General features: G+C 39.7%; 1 protein-coding gene across 1 annotated transcript in view; it reads right to left on the bottom strand.

Moving 5' to 3' along the window:
• LOC109957083 (low-density lipoprotein receptor-related protein 1B-like) overlaps positions 1-21,028 on the bottom strand; it is a 258,584-nt gene that overhangs the window by 133,741 nt on the left and 103,815 nt on the right. Inside the window, 10 exon segments of the mRNA XM_020594679.1 lie at positions 1,408-1,588; positions 2,051-2,287; positions 3,501-3,566; positions 3,569-3,637; positions 3,792-3,984; positions 5,521-5,743; positions 11,750-11,912; positions 12,693-12,950; positions 15,269-15,397; positions 15,989-16,108. Coding sequence (XP_020450335.1) covers positions 1,408-1,588; positions 2,051-2,287; positions 3,501-3,566; positions 3,569-3,637; positions 3,792-3,984; positions 5,521-5,743; positions 11,750-11,912; positions 12,693-12,950; positions 15,269-15,397; positions 15,989-16,108 — 1,639 coding nt within the window.

Raw genomic sequence — 21,028 nt, 5'->3', positions numbered from 1 at the left:
CCCCCCCCCCGTGTGCGGTGCCAGCCGTTCAGAGCTGTGGCCGTAAAGTCTCCAGTGCCTGTCGTGGTGGCAATCCCTTTATATTTTACAGCAATTTATACATAATGTTTATTTGTAAGGGCTGCATTACCTGAGATCTTACACACTGTCTGATAAATCAGGTGAAAATGGGACAGGATGTGGTGTCTCTCGGCTTTACTACCCCCCTCTGTGACAGCCTGCTACGTACAGCTCTTCTGTTGTTATTCCAGCTTGTCTATACTGTTTTGTCAAGGTAGGTCTATAAATTTGCACCACCTGCCACATGGCGAAGGTTATAACGAGTGTTTTCAATCTGCAAGTAGCTATTTCAACAAGCTAGCCACGGACGACCTATCGTCAGCTACACCTCAGGCCCTGGCTGAAACAGCGGCTGCCAGAATGAAGAGGTCAGATTCTTTTTCACAAAGAAAAAGAAAGGGCAAAAACAAAGGTTAACATCAATTTGGCTTTTTGAGATTGAGAGTGTTAACAGCAGCCAGAGGACTCAAATCTGATTCAGATGTGGCATTCCTTCCTTCTGGATGCATTAGCACCTAAAGCTAATGTGCTTGTTTTGGTAACATTATCAAAAAAAAATGGCAGAAAATCCCCCAACCCAGGAATGCAAAGATTGTCGCGTCATACCAAAAAAGACTTGAGGCTGTAATTGCTGCCAAAGGTGCTTCATCAAATTACAGAGTAAAGGGTCTGAATACTTCAGTTCATGTGATATTTCAGTTTCTTCTTTTTTAATAAATTTACAGACATTTCAAAAATTCTGTTTTCACTGTGTCATTATGGGGTATTGAGTGTAGATTAATGAGAAAAAAAATGAATTTGAATCACTGTAGTATCAGGCTGCAAAATAACAAAATTGAAAAAAGTGAAGGGGGTCTGAATACTGTCTGAACCCAGTGTAGACTGTAGGTGTACCACCATTGTTAATTTTTATTCATTTAATTCAACCAAGATACAGCTTGATCCATGATCTGATAATGTACTTTTTTTTTTTTTTTTTACAAAACACAATACTGAGCTTATGCGAGATCAGAAAAATCATATTGTAGCAGCCTTTTTTTTTTTATTTTGAGAAAACCTCCAAACCCCATTTAGACATGTGAGTGGTAAGATAATTATTTTTCTCATTCACTGTCAGTGCTGAAAGAAATTATGCTGGAAAAGGCTGCAAAATTAATCATGATTTTTTTTTCTTTATCATATTTCACCCACAGCCCATGCACATCAAATTAATTTGTACCCAAAGTAATACGTCTTACAAGATTTTTTTGATTTATTTTTTAATGCTTCCTGGCTACAGAAGCATTTCTTTCATACATAAAAGGCAATGGACAGTGTTTTCTTTCTTTCTTTCTTTCTTTTTCTGACCTGTTCAGAGGGTCGACCACGATGGCCCGGGGGTGCGACATGTTCCCTTCCAATAGAGTCTTTCTGGTCTGTGAAGCTTTCTCCAGCCTTGCAACACTGATTGTCTTCCTGTAGCCATCATTGGTCCAATACAAATTATTCCCAATCCAATCCACTGAGATTCCTTCAACATTGTCGAGTTCTACAACAGAATCAGCAGCACAAAATTCAACTGACAAAAATTTTTACTCAGTACTGTGACTTTGATTTCTTTTACAAACAGGACTTGTCTGTTTTTGATGTGTGAAAAACAACAGCGCCAAAAAAATCATTCTGATAATGTTGTATCCAGAATGCCACCAAGGAAAATATTGAGTGTAATCAATGGAATCATCAAGAAATTAAGTTTCCAGTTTTCCAATATGCAGTACCTTATGCTGTTGTATACAGTATTTACACACTTGGGCAACAAAGCATTGCTTATTAAAAACTGTATTATCATCCAGTGACTTTCCATTTTGAGATGAGGCACAATATATGGTAAATACATTTGTATCCAGCAGAGTGTGTGAAATGGCTTTAACATTATTAGTACATTAGAGAGTCAAAATTATTGTAAACAGTCAGCTAAATTTGTTCTAAAGAAAAAAGCATTTAAACCCACCATCTTTGAGTATTGTCTCTCGGCTGCTTCCATCTATTTTTTGTCGCCCAATGAGAAAACTGGTGGTGTCAGCAAAGTAGATGTGTCCCAGTTCTGCATGGTAGTCAATGGCTCGAGGGTTTACCAGGTCCTCGATTGGTACTATGTGCTCATCGTTGGACTTGATGTTCATATCCAAACCTCGGATGACTCCGGGACGCCCCTTGCCGTAGAACAGGAAGAGATCATTTTTGGGCTCTGTGAGACAAGAAGGGATGGACCCTTTTTCAGTGTTATTGTCAATTAATTGGCCAAATTCATTAGTGCTGGTTCCAGCATTAAACCCTCTTACCGGCCACATTGTTCTTATAGGTGAGCCAGAGCCAGGGGGCATCCATTCACCTTAATGGAGCTGGTAATCAGTGCCAATGACTATACTCTTCCCCCTCAATCACACGCCTGCTACAAAGCTGCCTTGACAGTAAGGAAAAAGAAATGCTTGTGCAAACAGACAATGGTAATACTTACCTTGGCCTGTGAATACTGCCTCTGATTTAAAACAACATAGTGTCTGGGTAGAAAGGCAGACAGAGAGGACTAGAGAGAAGAAGAAAGCGGGGGCCGCTCCGTGGCGGCCCCCCAGCCACTCAGTGGGCTGTATGTTCTCGAACCCTTTGGGATCCTCCGGAGAGGCAGGAGGGGGAATGAAGGAGGGCTTCCAGTGAGAGAAGCGGACCTCTCGTCGCTCCCAGCCCCTGCCCAAGAGACTGGGATGCTGGGGGTGAGGACCACACATGCCTCGCTTCAATTTATCATTTTGCGAGGGAGAGACCAACTACCCAAGAGACAATTAAGCATTGCAAGAGACCCAGATATCAAAACCCACCATGACTGCTCTATGAAGAAGCACTACCATTTAGCACAGAATCTCATTATGCTTGGGGATGAGGGGAAAAGTGAGCAAGAGAGAGATAGCTGATGTCATCAAAACATCTGTGAGGGGGAATAAATCAAATGTGTCACACCAAGCCTCCTGATGCTTTGTTACGCCGATCGAAATGTGGTTGGCCCTCAGATTGTGTCATCAATTTGATCTCATGCTTTTATTGTCAACTACACAATGTCCAGCAATTGATCAGACTTTCCCATGCATGCAGACAAACTTAAAACCTCATTATGGTGATAATCAATCAGGCTCGCAACAGGTCGATAGAGGAACGTCACTTTCAAATGGGTCTGTGTCCATTAGCACTCATCTTTATCACTGTCAGTATAAGGCTGATTCATGTGTGGCACACCCTCAACTTTAATATGACTCATGATCTCTGTAGGTTCATATCAAAAAGAGCCGTGATGCAGAATATCCCTTTCAGGCACTCATCAGGATTCTTATTCAGAACAGAAGGCACTGGCAATCATTTAGAAGAGGACTGTTATGTAAGAAAGATGACATACAAAAAGAGGAACTGACTTTTACAGGACTGTCCATCTGAGCCCAGGCTGTAGCCAGTACGACAGCGGCAGGGTGTGGGCCTTTACTCAGAAGGCAGATATGGGAGCATCCTCCTGGCTTTCCATATGAATCTATTTCACATGCGTGACTTCTGACTGTGGATAAAATCAGAAAGGACAAAAAAATGATTATAATCCAATGAAGCGTGCTCTTTCTGTACTAACACAGATTCCAACTTGTGAGTCATAACATGCGGTAGATTCTGACACCTACTTGCATATGTTAACCTATATAGAAAATGCCCTTTACCTTTTGGCTGAGTGAGTTTGTGGTAAACACGGAGTCCTCTAGTATTCCCCAGGCTGGCTAGTGTCCTGCTCTCTGCTGTGATGTTGAACCTGTGGATCTGTAGCAGCTCCACAGAGGAACTCCCTCTGGAGGGGTCAGAGTGGGTAGCATAGAGGTAGTCCTCAAACACAGCTAATGCATAAATGTACGACACCTGAAAAGCAAGAAAAATCCATGGTGCTTTTTTTAATCATCCTTGGAGCTAAAAATAAATCAAACTACAAAAGGAATACAAAGAAAACAAAAACAGAAATGCACTAATGAGAGGACTTTTATCTTTTAACATGCGGCATGCATGAAGGGCAAGAAAGAGAGCAGTGGGGCTGTCTGACAATTTGACCCCACAAAGGGGTCAAAATCTAGACTCCACAGGGAAGCCATAGGCCCTGATGCCACAGCCTCCATGCTACATTTAGCAGGCTGACACTCACACAAAGCGACATGGCTGGATGAGCTGTATTCACAAGAAGTAGGCTACACCTAAGCTCACTGGGTGATGCTTTACCTCAACATCAGGGGGCACAAAAACACAGGCATCAGAATAATTAAATAAGTAATAAAACAAACAAAAACCACTCAACCATCTCTCTCTGTGCAATTTGGCCACAGCATTTGACTTTTATATATTAAATATATTTCAAAGGATATGTTGACAGTTTTCGCAGCCTTACCTACAGTACACATAATGCATACTATTTTGTACATGCTGGATTGAATATGAATACTGATTATAGAGCTATAAAGAATAATACAGTCTAACCATGTTATAAAAAAATCTATCCACTGCACTCCAGCCAATCAAAATCAAGTTTTTATTCTGACTATCATAGTAAATATAAGTTGATAATATTCATTGAGGGTAGGGGATTATTTTAATTTTGTGTGTGCCTGCAAATTTGAAGGAACTGACATGTATAGTTCCAGTTCAAGGATGATCATATTCAAATGGGAGCATTCTAGTAAAATATGAAAAATAACTTATTGAAGTTAACCATATTCGGAAAACAGTAATACAGCGAGCAGGGAAATACTTCTGTCTGACCATTGATATCATTGACATTCATGACAGAAAAGATTACATACAGTCTATAGAAAACACAGAAAAGAGTATTTGTCATGTAGATGCAATGACACGAGGATCCTCTGTCTAACAAGACCACAAGAGAAAATCAATATTACAAAAAGAACACCTGCATACACAATAAGGTCCTTGAAATGTACGTTTTTCTTTCCTCAAAGGGTGAATATCTAGTTCAAGTTGCTTGAAAGGGTTACTTAATGAATAGTCATAATCTATGATGAAAGGCCTCAAAAGTGTACTACAGGAGAGACTATTGATATGCTCGTTTGGAAGACAGCCCCACATGTGCCCCAGTTCCTTCAATTTAATAAGCCATCTATTCCTCATTCAGAAAACCTTTTCTATGAAAATGAAGATTGAATTATAACAACAAGCACTGAATTTACCACCTGTCTTGCAGTGATAAAGCACAGTGCCCAAAATCACAAAATTGACCAGAAAATAGCCTCTCATGTCACGATTTCACAAGTCTCTCAAATGAAGAGGGAGAAAGTACTGATAAGAGAACCCAACTGTCTATTCCCCCTGATGTGCATCCACAGAGACACCGTATGATGTTGGAACTATGAAAGACAAAAAGCAGTGCTTACAGTGAAATGTGATACTCACTCGGCTCCCGTGGATAATGGCGTGCCTTTTCCTGCCGTCGTAATCCACCACATCGATGTAATCCAAGTAGGCATCTGCCCAATACACTAATTTCTTGACCACATCCAATGCCACAGCAGTGGGCTGCTCAATCTTATAATCCACCAGCCGGGTCCGGTTGGTGCCATCCATGTTGCAGCGCTCCACCTTGGCCACGTTCCCATAGTCAGTGAAGAAGAGCATTCTGTAGAGGGTGGGAGTAGTATTCTCTCATTCCTTGCTCAAGATCTTCTAAGACCTATTTCTTCTATTGTAAATAAATCATAACCACAGTATGTGAAGACATAAAGCATTTTAGCCTACAGTACACATTCATGCTTGTTTGGCTTGTTCCGGCTTGTTTAGGATGATGCACTATTTACCTCAATCCATTTGATGAAAGAAGACGACACTTTACATACAGTATATAGCCACATTTGTTAATTCAGGCAGCAATTCACCACTTGCAGAGTTCCACCAAAGTCCAGAGCAGAATAGTTAATGTAACAAATGAATCTGGTAGCTACAGTATGAATAGAGAGAGTACATGTCCCAGAGCAGATTCTTGATCCAAAACGACCACTCACTGCATCAGTTTTACTTATACCACTATAGTGGCAGCCTGTTGCAGCAGCTCTTGTTCTTCTCTTGTGTTTTTTGTAGTTTTTGTGGTAGTTCACCATCTTTTTTGTCTTTGCTCTGCTTTTTTCTAACGCTAACAGAAGCCTCTTCTTGGTTTTCCTTGTAATTTTTACTTTCTTCGTGCTGGGAAGCCAGGGTAATCGTAGCAGTGGTAGCCCTGCTCTTGTGTATCTATGAGTTCAGCGTACTGCTCTGTCTAAACCCATACTGCCTGGAATGAGGCCACAAACTCCCAGCAGCTGAGAAGGAGATGCCAGGGATGCAGGGGCCAGAGTCAAACTGAGAAAGAAGGAGAAAGTAAAAAGCTTTTCTGTCTTCTATCATCATGGGAAATGTGAGGTCCCTGGTGAATAAAATGGATGAGCTCAGTGTGCTGACTATGACCCAGCGGGAATATCAGGAATGCAGTTTAATGTGCTTTACTGAAACATGGCTGTAGAAACATATTCCAAATTCCAACTCCACCATCTTCAGACGGTACGAGCCAAGAGACGGCAGAGTGGTAAGAAGAAAGGAGGTGGGATTGCAGTGCTTACAAACAACAGATGGTATAATGCTGGATGTGTTACTGTAAAAAAGTGTCTCTGTAGCTCAGACATTAAAGTGTTAGCTGTAAGTATGTGTCCATATTATCTACCAGGAGAGTTCACATCCACCACTGTTGTCACTGTCTACACCCCACTAGTGTAGCTGCCAATGTACTGTGTCACATTATTAACACCGTCACCTCCAACTCAATACCCAAATGCTTTCCTAGTCATGTCTTCAGGGATGGGGGACAGAGGCCTGTTTAAGAGCGTGCAGAGAGAACTAAAAGTTAGACTGAAGGTGATGAAAGACCCTTATGGGAGTAAACTGGAGAACAAGCTTCACCAAAACGACATGAAGGATGTGTGGTCTGGTATGAATAAAATCACAGATTTCAAGGCTAAAGGGGATCAGACAAAAGTAAACTTGAGCAGAGCCAATGAGCTGAATCTATTCTTCAGCAGGTCCAGCAGCTGTGTCCTGAAGCTGAATCAGAACAAGGCTGCAGGTCGTGAAGGAGTCAGTCTCAGAGTACTGAAGGCCTGTACTGACCATTTTTTAGCCTGAGTCAGGATGCTGTGGACTTATCTGGAGCCTCTGTTGGTAGCAGAGAGAAGGATGCTTCCAAAACTGTTGAACTTCCTGGAGAACACCCCATATCCTTTCCATGACCACAGTCAAAGAGCAGAGCACTTTTTCAGTAGGAGGCTGCTGCTGCACCACTGTGAGAAAGAATGGTACAGCAAGTATTCCTTGCCTACCTCTTCCTTGTAATTTGTGTAGCGGCTGCTGTAACACCACAGTTTTCATTTGGGATGAACAAAGTATTCTATCTATCTATCTCTCTGTCTGTCTGTGTAGCCACTGTAGTACAAATCTACTCTTGTCTCTCAGGAAATGAGAAGCTATATCACATAGTGGAGTAGAAGCATCCCAATATCAAAATAATCAGTAAGTACTTCAAAGTTATGTGAAATTAATTACAAAACTTGGTATAACTTTATTCACACAAATGTTAACCAATTAGCCATAACAATCTTGTGCTTCTTTAAGCTTGTTATGAAGTCTTTTTTCCTCTAGTTGCCATAAATTGCTTATTTTTGCTGTAAGTAATCACTTTTTGTTTTCTCCAAATGGTCACAATTTTCAACAGTATTTAATAAGCTGTAAAAATCTCAGTATTTAATAAAAGTAGCAACAGACAATGTGGTATAGCCTCACTGGAAAAACAACTGCACTAGCAGTTTTTTTTAAATGTGTAAAAAGAGATTTAAATTTACAAGGCCCTCTTGTGAACATGAGAATTATGACTATTGTGTGTCTGGATGAAAGGAGGAAGTAGTGTGATGTTGGTATAGCGCCGGAAAATATCTTAGGGATGAGGCTATAATGGATAACTGAGACAACAATGACACTAGTGGCTGCTGTTCACTGTTTACTGTCAGTAGTCAATGTTGAGTTCCATTAACCGTGATCTTTTCCAAAAGCAAACCAAGGAGGTTTGTTCCTAAACCTAATCAAGCCTTAACAATAGTTGGGGCAGATCAGAAATAATCACATATTGTAATTATATGTTCCAGTTTTTGAAGGCACTAAGACTTAACTCAGACCCTACCAGCAGACAATTCCAGACACAATATGTCACAATGCTAGATGCTGACTGATAACAGGAACAAATGATACACAAATCAGTGATCAGCATAAAAAAATGTGATAATAAATGTAGTAAAAATTAATAACCAAGTTCCATGATGCAAAAAAATGGCTTACAAAATAAAAATATAGAAAATGAAACAAAGAGCCATAGAATGTTAATACAAGATTTCCAAAAGAAACATCAGAACGCTTTTAAATGCCCAGTGAGGCTGCTTCTTTGATACGTAACAGCTCCATAACCCGGAGGCAAACGCAATAAAAGCAGCATTTACCATTTCCTTTGAGGTAATTTTGAGGACATTTAAAAGGCAAGCTGCAGAGGACCTCAAGGTATGTGACTAGACATAAAATGACAGACAACATGTATGCACTCAGGAGCCAAACCACTTAGTACCACAGAAACTGGGAGGAGGGCTTCAAAATCAATTCTAAAAGACGGGGAGCCAGCATAACTATCAGAAAACAGGTGTTATATGTAGTCTAATGTTTCCTACAATAGGGACTGAATAACATCAAACTATACCTGAAATATCATAGCCAGTCACTTTCACTGTTAAAGTAATTAACATGGAGGGCTTGCCATGCTGTCTTACTGCGACACAGTGAGGACAGAGCTCCAAATGCTTCCAGTGATAACAAGCTACCGTCGACTTAATCCGCACAAGTCAAGTCAGGGGGAGAGATGGACTGCCCTTTGAACCCTCGGCCAGGCTGTGCTGAAAAACTGTCAGTGTCAGCAAGGCACCCAGCTCCCCAAACAGCTGCACCTCCACGTGGAATACAAATGATAGCTTTCTGGGATTAGGGTGGTGCTGATGCTGTATTTGTGCATTCTGCAGGTACAAAGCAATCCATGTTGGATTCTAGAAATGAGGGGTGCTCATTTCCAGCAAAAAAAACAAAAAACAAACTGCATGGGACCAATGAAGAATGGTATGTCTCACAGAGAAATAGAAGACTGTGTACACACTGTTACAAATAACAACCAATAAAGGTGGTATACTGTTTTTCTGAGTAGTAGCTTTCTGTCCATTTTATACAGCAATGACAGGGAATTGCTAAGTTCCTTCAGCTGTTTTTTTTTTTTTCCACATTTTCATTTTTCACACTGAAATGCACCTTTACCACAAAACATCTATGATAATTTCCAAGGACTCTGACCTTGTGAACTATTATCAGGAAAGTGCTGTTATATTGTATTTCAACAAAAATTAAAGTGCATTCCTTAACACAGAAGAGCAGGACATATGCTTTTTTCTCTCGACGAGAATTAAAACTTTCCTGTAAAATGATGGATTCTTTGGATTGGTCAGTTCTACAAAAATCCTCAGTTATTTTGACAATGGAAAGCAGCTCAACAGCTGTATTCAGTATTCAGTATAGGTTTTCAGGTACTGCTTTTAGATATCTAGCTGCAGCCATCTCCTAGAAATGACATCATCTAGCACCATTATTAAGCTCCAGCCAAAAAAAAGAAAAGAAAAAGTAACATTTCTTCACCCAACAACACAACACGTTGCCAAAGATCACAGTTCAAGCAGCAATTATGAGTTTTCCATAGCAAATTTGGTAAAACATATTAGTAGTATATATAAATAATTAACCAGGAGACATGCTTGACTATGAAATTTTGGTTCTTGTGCTCATCAATGCACACCAGAGAATCTAGCACACCTTTTCCATATCATCTAGAGTTGACTAATCTTGCCAAACATGACTGCCTCGGATTTTCAAAAGCAAAATACATCTTTTTCCATCACTACCATAAACTCAAATAAGATTCATGGAAGCATCGGTTTTAGTGCTGATAAGGATTCTAGGTGATGAACCATACCACTGAAAAACTCTCCTTGAAAAACCCTAAAGATAGGGAGAAATAGTGAAAAGCAAAGTTAAAATGTTTTATCCAATCTTAAGAGAAGCAGGGACACAGAGAGACAATGGAAATGGCCAAACCGGAGCATATTCTATAAACACTGTTCCTCATAGTGTGCTCTTATAACATCTCCCCAATTTCCTTTGTTTTCACTCCATTGCTCCAGGCTGACAGACCTCTCTCAGGCTCGCTTTTTCAAAAACAGCTGTACCCATGCCTCTCCAATTAGAGTCAGAAAGAAGCCTGGTAAAACTTCTGTGTCTTACAGTATATAGTCCATCTAGCCAGCAGCCCGCATGCCTGGCTCCCTTGTGGGCCAGTATATCCATACCACCATCATTCTAAACACACAACAGAATGGGCACATATGAGTGTGTGTCATGTATGATCACAACAAAACCACTGAAAACCAGCCTACCTTACGTATATTAAGTGATTCACAGTGAGCCAGTTTATGGAGAAACATGTAGCGTATGTACCATAAGTCATCTTGATTTCCAGTGGCTGACCAGCACTTAATGAAAACACAGAAATGCTGTCAACCAAATCAAAACTGCCCATGTCATTAAGAAACCAGCAGCTAATTATTTTGATTATGCCTATTGGTGACTAGTGGCAACCCAAACTGCTAAATAAATTTCAGTTTATAAAGCTGAAATCCACCATGATGCAGTGTGGTTCAGTGTCAAGCTTCAAATTAATTACTATATGTTAAGATGCAAATTTATGTGGTCTGCACATCTGTGCAGAACCGGTGTCATTTGTTATTACAGTAGGAGTATCACAATTTCCAAAGTGTCTTAAAAGTTGTATTATTAAAAACCTGCTTTGACATTAGGCTTACTACATGTCCTTGTGTCATCATAATTCAATGGCTTTCTTGGTTGTTGAAAATAAAAGCCCAAACAAGACATAACAGCTGAAAACTGGTTCAAATTCTGGTACAGCTGGTGCATACAATTTACAGTATTTCAATTATGTGTTCGTTGTGTTCAGCTCTGCTCCAGAAACTACCAGGAAACCCAAATAATGAATTCTACAAGACTGTGATCCAGGTGACTGTCAACTCTCAGTTTTCACTGAAGCAGTGTGGGGATATGTTTTACTCCACATCTGCTCAGCTTGTGTGTGTGTGTGTTTGTGTGTGATCTCTACAGAGACAAAAATCATGGAATGAAAAGTCCTGCTGGGGCTTTTTCTACTGAAGGATGTGGAGTGAAATCAGTGAATACAAATGAATATCTAGACTGTAGAAACTGTTTGAAGCATCAACAGCTATTCACCAAATTACACGGCTCAAAGAGAAAAGGACTCGAAGGACAGGGAATCATTTATATCCCTTCATTGTAACTCACTCACATTGCCTCAGACAAGTCAATTGTTATGCATAGTGAATTTTTTTTTCCTCCTTCTTCAATGATTTTTTTTTTCTTAACAAAAGATTCATGATGATAAATGAGCCTGGTGGTGCTCAGAGATGGTGAAATATATAGGTTGCACAATACTTACCCCATGAGAGGATCCAGAGCTATTCCTTTAGGATTCAGTAGGTCTAACTGTAGGATAGTAACACACGTGTCCCCGCTGTGGTCACAGACAAATATCTTATCGGTAACCCGGTCAACAAAATAGAAATTTCCTGTAAGCCAATCAATGGCCATCTGCTCCACATCTGCAATGACAAAAACAGGGGGTAATTTTGTTTTGTTTCTGTTTTCTGTAAACTATAGTAGCTGAATTAAACTATATAATAAGCTTAAATTTTTCACCCCTTTCTATGATAAGCACAAAGGCATTCAAAAGTGATCAAAAATGGAAGCAGCAGAGACTGAAATATTGTAACCTTAAGTAAAGTTTTAAAAATTCTAGATTCTACACTGTAACTCCATTGCATCTTTTGACAGATTCTTTTTGCATGGATAAGCCAAACTACACATGTAAAAAAAAAAAATGTCTCAGATAACCATGACAACATTGTTAAGAGCCCAGACACACAAAAGCATTTAAAGACTAAGTGGTACTCGCCTTTGACATAAAGCCTCCTAAAATTGACAAATACCACATGAAAACCATGAACAATTAATGTCATCTGTGTTTGATATTTGTGAGACTAGATCGGCTAAGACAAGGAAAAGAGAGTGTGTAGGTGTGAATGACAGCTGCAGGGGAAAGGTATGCAGCTTAAAACATGGAGGTTAACCTGTCTTCAACTGCACGGATAATGAAGAGAGAGAGAGAGATCATGGGTACAGTAGGAGTGTGAGAGAGAAAAAGCATTCAGAATTGCAGGGAGAGCCTGTGTGTGAGAGAGTGTGTATCCCAGCTTAAAAGATGCACCGCTATCATTTTAGGTGAGCATGCTCATGATATGAGAACATAATCTCTCAAATTTATAAGAAACGTAAAACAAGAGCATGTAAGGGAAGGAAATCATGAACAGCTGAAAACCTACGTTGCAAACTTTGCTGTGTTCTTATGTCCTGTTCCTGTGTGAATCCACGGAGATTCCTCGTTTCAGCACAACGAAGTTGCCCAGATGAGTGTGTAGACAGGACCCAGCATACACGTTCCTCCCTGTGCTGGAAATCCAATGCCAGTGTTCCATTTACACTCAGAGACCTCAGGGGCTTGAGACCTGTTCCATTTAGATGAGTGATGACAATACGATCTGAACCACCAATAAGAAGCACTGGATGGCTGTCACCAGGATCTGGAATGAAAATAAAAATAATGAAGGTATTCTTGTGTTTCTTTATTTAAACAGCACTGTTTTTACTGTAGAAACATTACGAGACCAAATAGGCCGTAAGAAAATTTTAGGATTATATTTAAAAATAAGGACTAGAGTGAAAATGATTTCTAAGTATGGGCTTAAATAATAAACAGAATACTTGCAAGGAGCACACAAACACAAAGAAAGAAGAATAAAAACAAAGACAGCAAGCCCAAACAAAGAAGCTTTCACCATTAGAAGTAGACAGCATGAATCACAGACTGACTCAGAGAAAGAAAGAAAGCATATTCTAACAGTAGATGAAGCAACATCAATGCAATCAAACACTTTTTTTTTCAAAACTGATTTTAAGCTAACACAAGAAATCAAGAAACATTCACATTAAGTCAGGCAGAGGACTTTTCCCAAGCCTGTCTCTTCTGTGACAAGAACTGAGCTAAGCTGCTTTATGTGAATTTTTTGACATCTGCCTAAAAAGGCCCCTTGTTCTTCCAAAGCAGTTCAGCTCAGTGGTTCTTCTCTTTTGCCATTTTACTGTGCTGTAAATGGAATTTTGATTTGAATAAAACTGACCAACATTCTAACCTCAATAACACATAATGATACATTTATTAAAAACCAAGCACTGAAATCTCTCTTTTACAAAAGCATTTAGACCGTCTGCTGTGGCACTCCAGACTGTGGTCAGGTGCATCCTGTTTGCGTTCACTGTCCTTGACCTGTGTCAAAACCTGACTGTAGTCAATCTGCATTGAACTGAATTTACTGGACATAGTTAAAGGTTAACATCTGTTTATACAAGGCCCCATAATTCACACTACACATCAGGACAAAAGCCAATCTATGAAGTCCAGAGAACTCGCCGCAGACCTCTGTGATAAAACTGTGCTGAAACATAGATCGGGGCAAAGGTATAAAACCTTATCTAAAGCTTTGAGTGTTCCCAGGAGCATAGTGGCCTCAGTAATTGTGAAGAGGTTTGGAAGCACCAAGACTCTTCCTACAGTTGACCTACCTAGCTAAAGTGAGTAAACGGGCAAGTAGGGCCTTGGTTAGGGAGGTGATCAAGAACCCAACAGCCATTTTAGCAGAGCTTCAGAAGTGTTGGCATGACAGAACATGCCAAACAGACAACCATCTGAGCAGTTTTCCATCAGTAAAACAGATGCCACTTTGATATGACAGTCTGCTTGGAGTTTGCCAAGTGGCATTAAAAGGACTCATAGCATGAGGAAAAAGGCTCTTTGGTCTGTGAGACAAAAATCAAACTACCTTGGCAAACCTTTAATACTACGTCTGGTGAACAGCAGGCACTGCTCATCATCTGGCTAATACAAAGTAAAAGAATTTGTTAGGAGCACAAATAGAAAAATTTGAGAATAGAAACATTAAAAATTGAAAACATGTCTTTCGCTCTAGTCTGAGCATAATGAGGAGAAATTAAATGTAGATTAAATATTACACAACACATACACACACACATAAGTGATGTGGAGTTTTAACTTCAACCTTACACTGAACATGTTAATATGTTTTTCATACCCTGCTGCTTCTCATCATCTGGCCTCAGAGAGCTCTATCTGAAATTTATATTCATGAGCTTTTACAACTTAAGGTAACCCCATAGTTATCCCTGTACCACTATCACGCTCTGCTAAATTAATATTAATGTATATGAGCATCGGGTTCAGTTAAGTTTATGGGTAATCATATTCAGTTTATTCCTGGTAGGACACCAGTCACACTGATTAAAAACAGTGGTGTTCTCCCCAGCTAGGTGTGTTGAGCCTCCGGCTATTTTCAACCCACATACACCTTAGTGACAACGCCCCAAAAAATCGACTTCACTCCATTGTTCAGTGCATGGCACAAATATATATCAGACACACTTGTAATGGTGGACCACCAAAACACAATAGCTGTTGTCTTTTGGTTGTTTTATTTCTAAGTAGGCTGCGTTACTCAGTGGGACAAATTTGTTACCAACATTGGGCATTAACATAAATCAGGGTGACACTGGGCATTGTCTCTGCACAAAATACTCCAAACTGCTCCCACTTAAATTCTCATTCTCATTAATTTTATCAATATTCTGGCCTGGCCACATCTACCCAATCCCATGTGGATGATAGATATGGTCATTGTTAAACCACATAAATCTTGCCTTACCAATGCTGGTGAGCACCAAGGCAATGATAAGCAAGAGTTCAACAAAACAGCCCTGTTTATTATTAGAAATGAAACATACATACTATGCAGATTATGTTGTTTCATGATGCAAGTGTGCTGCTCACCTTGTTTGGCTTTGCACGATATCCTGTCAGGCTGCAGGATGTATCCTTCTGTGCAGCTGCATCTGTATGACCCGTAGGTGTTCATGCAGGTTTGGCTGCAGGCGCCATACATGGCACATTCATCATGATCTTATGGAAAAAGGAAGAGGGTCATTTGTAACAAATTAGGTGTGTTCAAACATGACCCAAATACATAAAGTATACTTCATATGGCCTCACTTTGGCAGATCATGTATAATTACTTTTATAACAATATGAGCCACTCTGTCATGCAGGAAGCACTCCCGCTATGTCAAACGTCTTCCTCCAGGACAATTTTATGCTTTTATTATAAGGTACTGTATGTGCAGTGTTCAAGTAAGACACTACACCTTTAAAGGCACATGACAACAAAATCCTGTCTTCCCCGCTGGCTCTCAGAAACCAAACATATAGTACATATAAAGAGCATGAAGCAGGAGAGAAAGAGACAGAGAAACTGAGTGCTGTGTATATAGTATGACTGTATACTTGTGTGTTAGGGGTGTAACGCTTTGTACATGAGGCCTGGCCTGCAGACAGATGGTTTTCATATCCCTAGCACCTCCACCTCATTCATCTGAAAGAAGTCTGCCCTAGGGCAAAAGGCAAGATTGGTGTGGGAAAGTAGCAGGAAAAGAGGGGGGAGTGGCTCTATGGCAGGAGGACCCCCTACACAGTACCTGCACTGCAGAATCCTACCTCTGCAACTTGTTCCGTCCTCACCGACCTCAAAGCCGTCAGCGCAGAAACAGAAGGTGCCGTTTCTTGTCATGACACAGCCGTAGCGGCACCTTAGCTCATGGCAGGCTGACAGAAGCTCTGCGGGGGAAAGGGAAAGGAGGGGGATGGGAGGAAAGGGGTGAGAAAGGGTAGGTGGAATGGGAAATTACTTTTGGAGTTTCTCTTCTATTAGTTCCAGCTGACCATCACAAGTCTGAAACTGCACTTAGACTAGAGTTTCTATGATTCTCTTCATGGAAACAAAAACGATGTGAAAATAACTGAAATTGTTTGAATACACAGGCTTTTGTGTAACTGTTAACTACAGGATCAATAAGGAACTGCAAAAACATAAATGTCACTGTGCTAATTATTGAGTGCCACTAAACTGTTAAGTTCCATTGATGGCATATAAACTGTGACCCAGCAAGCTAAGACATCTGATTAGGACAATTAAAATGTATTACTAACGATCCCTTGTAAAGTGATCGTTTGACTGATGAACTGAGAGCAGCCATGAGGAAGTATCCAACATTGTCATGTCCCATGTATTTTCTGAACCTTGTGATTGGTGGTGATGCTCTGTATAGCACTAATCTTTAAACAAAAGAAACAATGAACAGCTAATTGTGGCATGAGGAACATTCAGCAGACTAAATGGCACGACTCAAAGTATAAGCTTCAAAACAAAGCTTTAATTGCACAGAGACTGATATACCACTGCAGAACATTAATTAATGTCAATTACAGACCCAAAAGATAAAAGCTTGCATTGATTGTCCTTGGTATTTCCTTTGCCATTTCAAGACATTTTGAAACGGGGCAGCAGCCGATGAAATTCCTTGACAGGGTGTATTTAAATTCACCAACATAGTGGGAACTGAACCACAATCAACGCTTCAGTTATGATTACTTTCTGAATGAGAACACAGTGCTTAGATTTTGAAGAGTTAGAATTATGTGATGTCAGTGGATCAGAAGCTTTTACAAACAGAGTCATCAGAAGTCAGCTTTTCATCACAGCATCTAAACTTCTTTAACACTGACGTGACCAGAGTTGGTCACGTCAGTGTTAGTTTAAAACTCCTTGGAGATGCAATTACACCCCGCCCACAAATGTCAGCTCCTCGTTTGGCACCACTTTGCAAGTGTCATGCAGTGTTGACCATTTTTTACATGAGTATCTCTGAGTTGAAGACTGATTTAGTGATTTTGTTATTAAAATTTTACACTCTGAGTTTTTATGTAACACTGTAACAGTGTCAATAACGTGAACACGTTCAAAAGGGTTAGTTTTTTGTGGTTCTCATATAAACACTAGGAAAGTGTTCATTTAACTCCTAAGATGATACATTTGCTTTTTTAAATTCACAGTGTACTTACTCCACTGAAAGGATAAACCTGGTCATTTTCTATAATAATAGTTTTTTCAACACTCTCCACACAGACACTAATACTATCAAAGATTGGCCAGTACTCACTGTTAATGCCTGTTAATATGTCAAAACTGGATTATATTATATTGTTCTGTGCCATCGACCTCTATTGGTCAGTGAAACACAGTGCTGCACTTAGTGACAAAACACCAGACCCTGATATTTGTTAGGAAGATCCAGAGATTTCGTGCATGGGCCCTTGATGCTTGCTTACTTCAGTCAATGTAAAAAGTTGTGGCTGTTCGGAGCCTTTGGGGTAAAATAAAATAAAAATAAAAAAAAAAGGTCTTGTGTTTTGTAAAGAGGAAACATGTCACCCAGTGCAGCACTGTGTTTCTCTGATGTGTTTTTAATAATTTTTGAACAACAGCAGAGGACTATGGTACAGACGAAAAACTTAATATAGGACTGACACATGGACATTAACAGTGAGTAGAGACAATTGGTTGGTTTTAGTTTCTGTATGGGAAGTGTTTGAAACACTGCTAATATAAAAAATGACGAGCCTTATCCTCCACTGAAGTGTGTACAATATACTGATACCGATATGGCCGTAAAACAATGGCCATGTTACCGTTACCAGACTGAGAGAGGGCTGGGATAGAACCATTGTACAGGGGTGAACATTATGTGTGTTTGGTTTTTACACAAGCCTCAGGGGACTTTTGACTGACAGCGGGTTGAATGGAATATGACAGAATTTTCATTTAAAGGCAAACAATTTTGTGAACAGATAGAGAGAAAGCAAACACAGAAATATTAAAATGGTAAATACCCAGTAACCTTTGGTCCTCAATGACCAGAGAAACCCTGCTTGGTTATTTATTAATACTCCTGACTGGCTCAGTGGCGAGATGATTCTGGGGAAGCTAAGAGCTCCATAAACTTTATAGGAGGTTTAGAAACAAACAATTTCAGAAAGGCATTTCTTTTCGGTCCTTAAAGGATATGTTGCTGACATGAACCAGTCTATGGCTCTACTATATTAAGGTTTTGCTACACTGAAAATGGCCAAGTTGTCAAGTGAAGCTCAAGCACAATAAGTGGTGTTGTGAGTCCAAGTAGCACAGTTAGAAAACCAGTGTTCTTACATATTACTGAAATAAAATGCATTACAAATAAAATGCACTGATCTTTGAGAAATTAAACACAAATATTATGGTAAAATCACACACAGTTTCTTCCCCTTCCCTTTCTCATACAAATGGCATGTTTATTCACATGAATAATTGAAGATATAGAGTTACAGTTACAAATCAGTATCCTGTCTCAATTCAAGAACAGAAATCTGTGTGTATTACATCAGAAAAACACTAAGATTTTGTTGTTGTCATGGTAGCCTAAAAGCTGTTTTCATGTTTGAGAATGATTTCAAACCTGTAAACAAATGTATGCTGCTCATGCACAGCGTGAAATACCACAGTTGTTTGTAATGACATCAAAATTGCTTAGTGAAGCAGTCTGGGGCCACATTAGTTGGTCCCTGACTGCTGAAAATATCGCGGCATTAAACTGCAAAGAAAATGGAAGTTTCCAGCAGGACACGCTGGGGAGATTGTCACAAACTAAACCATTTTCACTATCACCAGCAGACAAAGCTAGATTTGCCTGATGCATGAGAGCCTTCAAACTACCAAACAAGTCAGAAAGGTTAGCAAAGTTAATGCTAAAACCTGCAACTAACTCACCTTACATGTTAGATTTTGAATGTTCCTGTTGGAGAGTTGAATGCACTTACATAACCCCTGGAGGTATAACCCTATTTCCTAAACACTATGTTTACATACAGCATAACTAGTTAGCATAGTAGGATTTGCAGGAAATGAAATGATGTGTTTTTTATAACTACAATGACAAAAATATACAGTATGTGGATAGGAGGGCTCAGTGCAAAAGTCAGAATGCAAAGATGGTTTGGTTTTGACATTAATAAGTGTGAAAAAGTCAAATGAAAAAAGTACTGCATGTTTCTATATGACAAAAACTAAATGCACTAAAAACATGTGCCGAGTGAAGCTGTATGCACAAAAATAAACACATACATAAAAAAACATGCATTCAGAAAAACAGCCAACTATTACTTTCTGGCTCTATCTACAATTTCAAAGGGATTTCCAACCAAATTTAACAAGATGCTTTTGAAGTTTTACCTAATTTGTTGGTTGGGTGATAAACAAAAATAAAAGGACAGCCCAGCATGAGTTGGGCCACTATATGCCACCAGAACAGTAATTACCTCATGAAGGTAATTAGACACATGCAGCAGAACTTCATGTTTTCCTTAGAAATGGATTAAGTCCAGATCCACACTACGTTTCAGTCTGACTTTCAATAGAGTCAAACAAGGTCTAAATTATAAGCATAACTTTATTTATTTTCAGTCTTGGTCCTACTGTTCTAGTTTCTATGACCAGGTTGATTTCATGTTTTTAAAACCTGCACCTTAATAAGCTCTTGTGCTACTCAACTCAGCTCCTGTTGCTGTAGCTCATAATGTGAGCTGCTTGTCTAGTCATGTAATGAAGGCCACAACTCAAACGTGGCAAAAACATAATTTTTGACACCACTTCAGTTCAGTTGAAAACTACATATTACAGGCTGGTTCAGGTATGAGCTAAATATAGGTCATTCTATCTGATGGCACCATCAAACCATATTTTGTGTGAATATGAGCAAGAAGCTGGGAAAGCAAAACACTCATGTCAAACAAATTCAAAGGATGAGGATGTGTTTTGGTAATTTATTTATTTGGTTATATTGTGCTGGACTACGGAGCACTCCTGGTAAAGTGGAGCAATGTAAAGCCCCACAATAAAATGACTAAACAGTGAATACAATCAGCCATGATGATGGCAACGGCTGGAACAAAAGGCACAGGTTGAAAATAACCTGAATTACACCTACATACAAAGAGCCACATGCCAGAATTTGTGTGCTCGGATAGACACATTGTAACTATTCCCTATCTTTCGGGGGCATTAGCATTTGAATGACTCAGTATAAATAGACTTTCTCTGCCCCCTCTGACTGCCATACACTTTGAATTTACTGTGTGTCAATCAAATCAAAGAGAAACAATAGCTTTGTATGAAACAGGTTCCTGACTGGCTGGCAGTTACGATGGCTCAAGAGTCCAACCCCAATAATGCATCTCTGTATGGTTACATGCTTTATGAAATGCTGCAAACATTTTAGCACTGGTTTAAAAATGTGTTGGCCCCTGACCCGTGTGTCAAAGACTGATGCTGCTTAAAGCCATCTTGGAGTAATTCTTGTGCAATCAAGTTTGTGTGTGGAATGCATGTAACCTAGGTATTAATATTTTTCCCCATATGATATGGTAACTGCCATGCGTCCATGTTGTGAAGCACTATGAAAAACAACTACATGCCGGGTTGAAGATATCATAAGCTAATCCTTATATCTGCTCAGAGACACCAGATGATCAGCTCTCCCTCTTGGCAAACACAGAGTGCTGCAGAGATTGTGTATCTGCGACTGAGCTCGCTTGATGCTTTTCACATATCGAGAGATATGCAGCACTGCCTCTGAGTACATGAGTCAATAGAGCAGTGCATGAAGG

The sequence above is a fragment of the Monopterus albus genome, unplaced genomic scaffold (assembly GCF_001952655.1).
Source record: "Monopterus albus unplaced genomic scaffold, M_albus_1.0 scaffold24.1, whole genome shotgun sequence".
Lineage (NCBI taxonomy): Eukaryota > Metazoa > Chordata > Actinopteri > Synbranchiformes > Synbranchidae > Monopterus > Monopterus albus.
The sequence above is the reverse complement of the archived record's forward strand: the minus strand, read 5'-3'. Positions and strand labels throughout refer to the sequence as shown.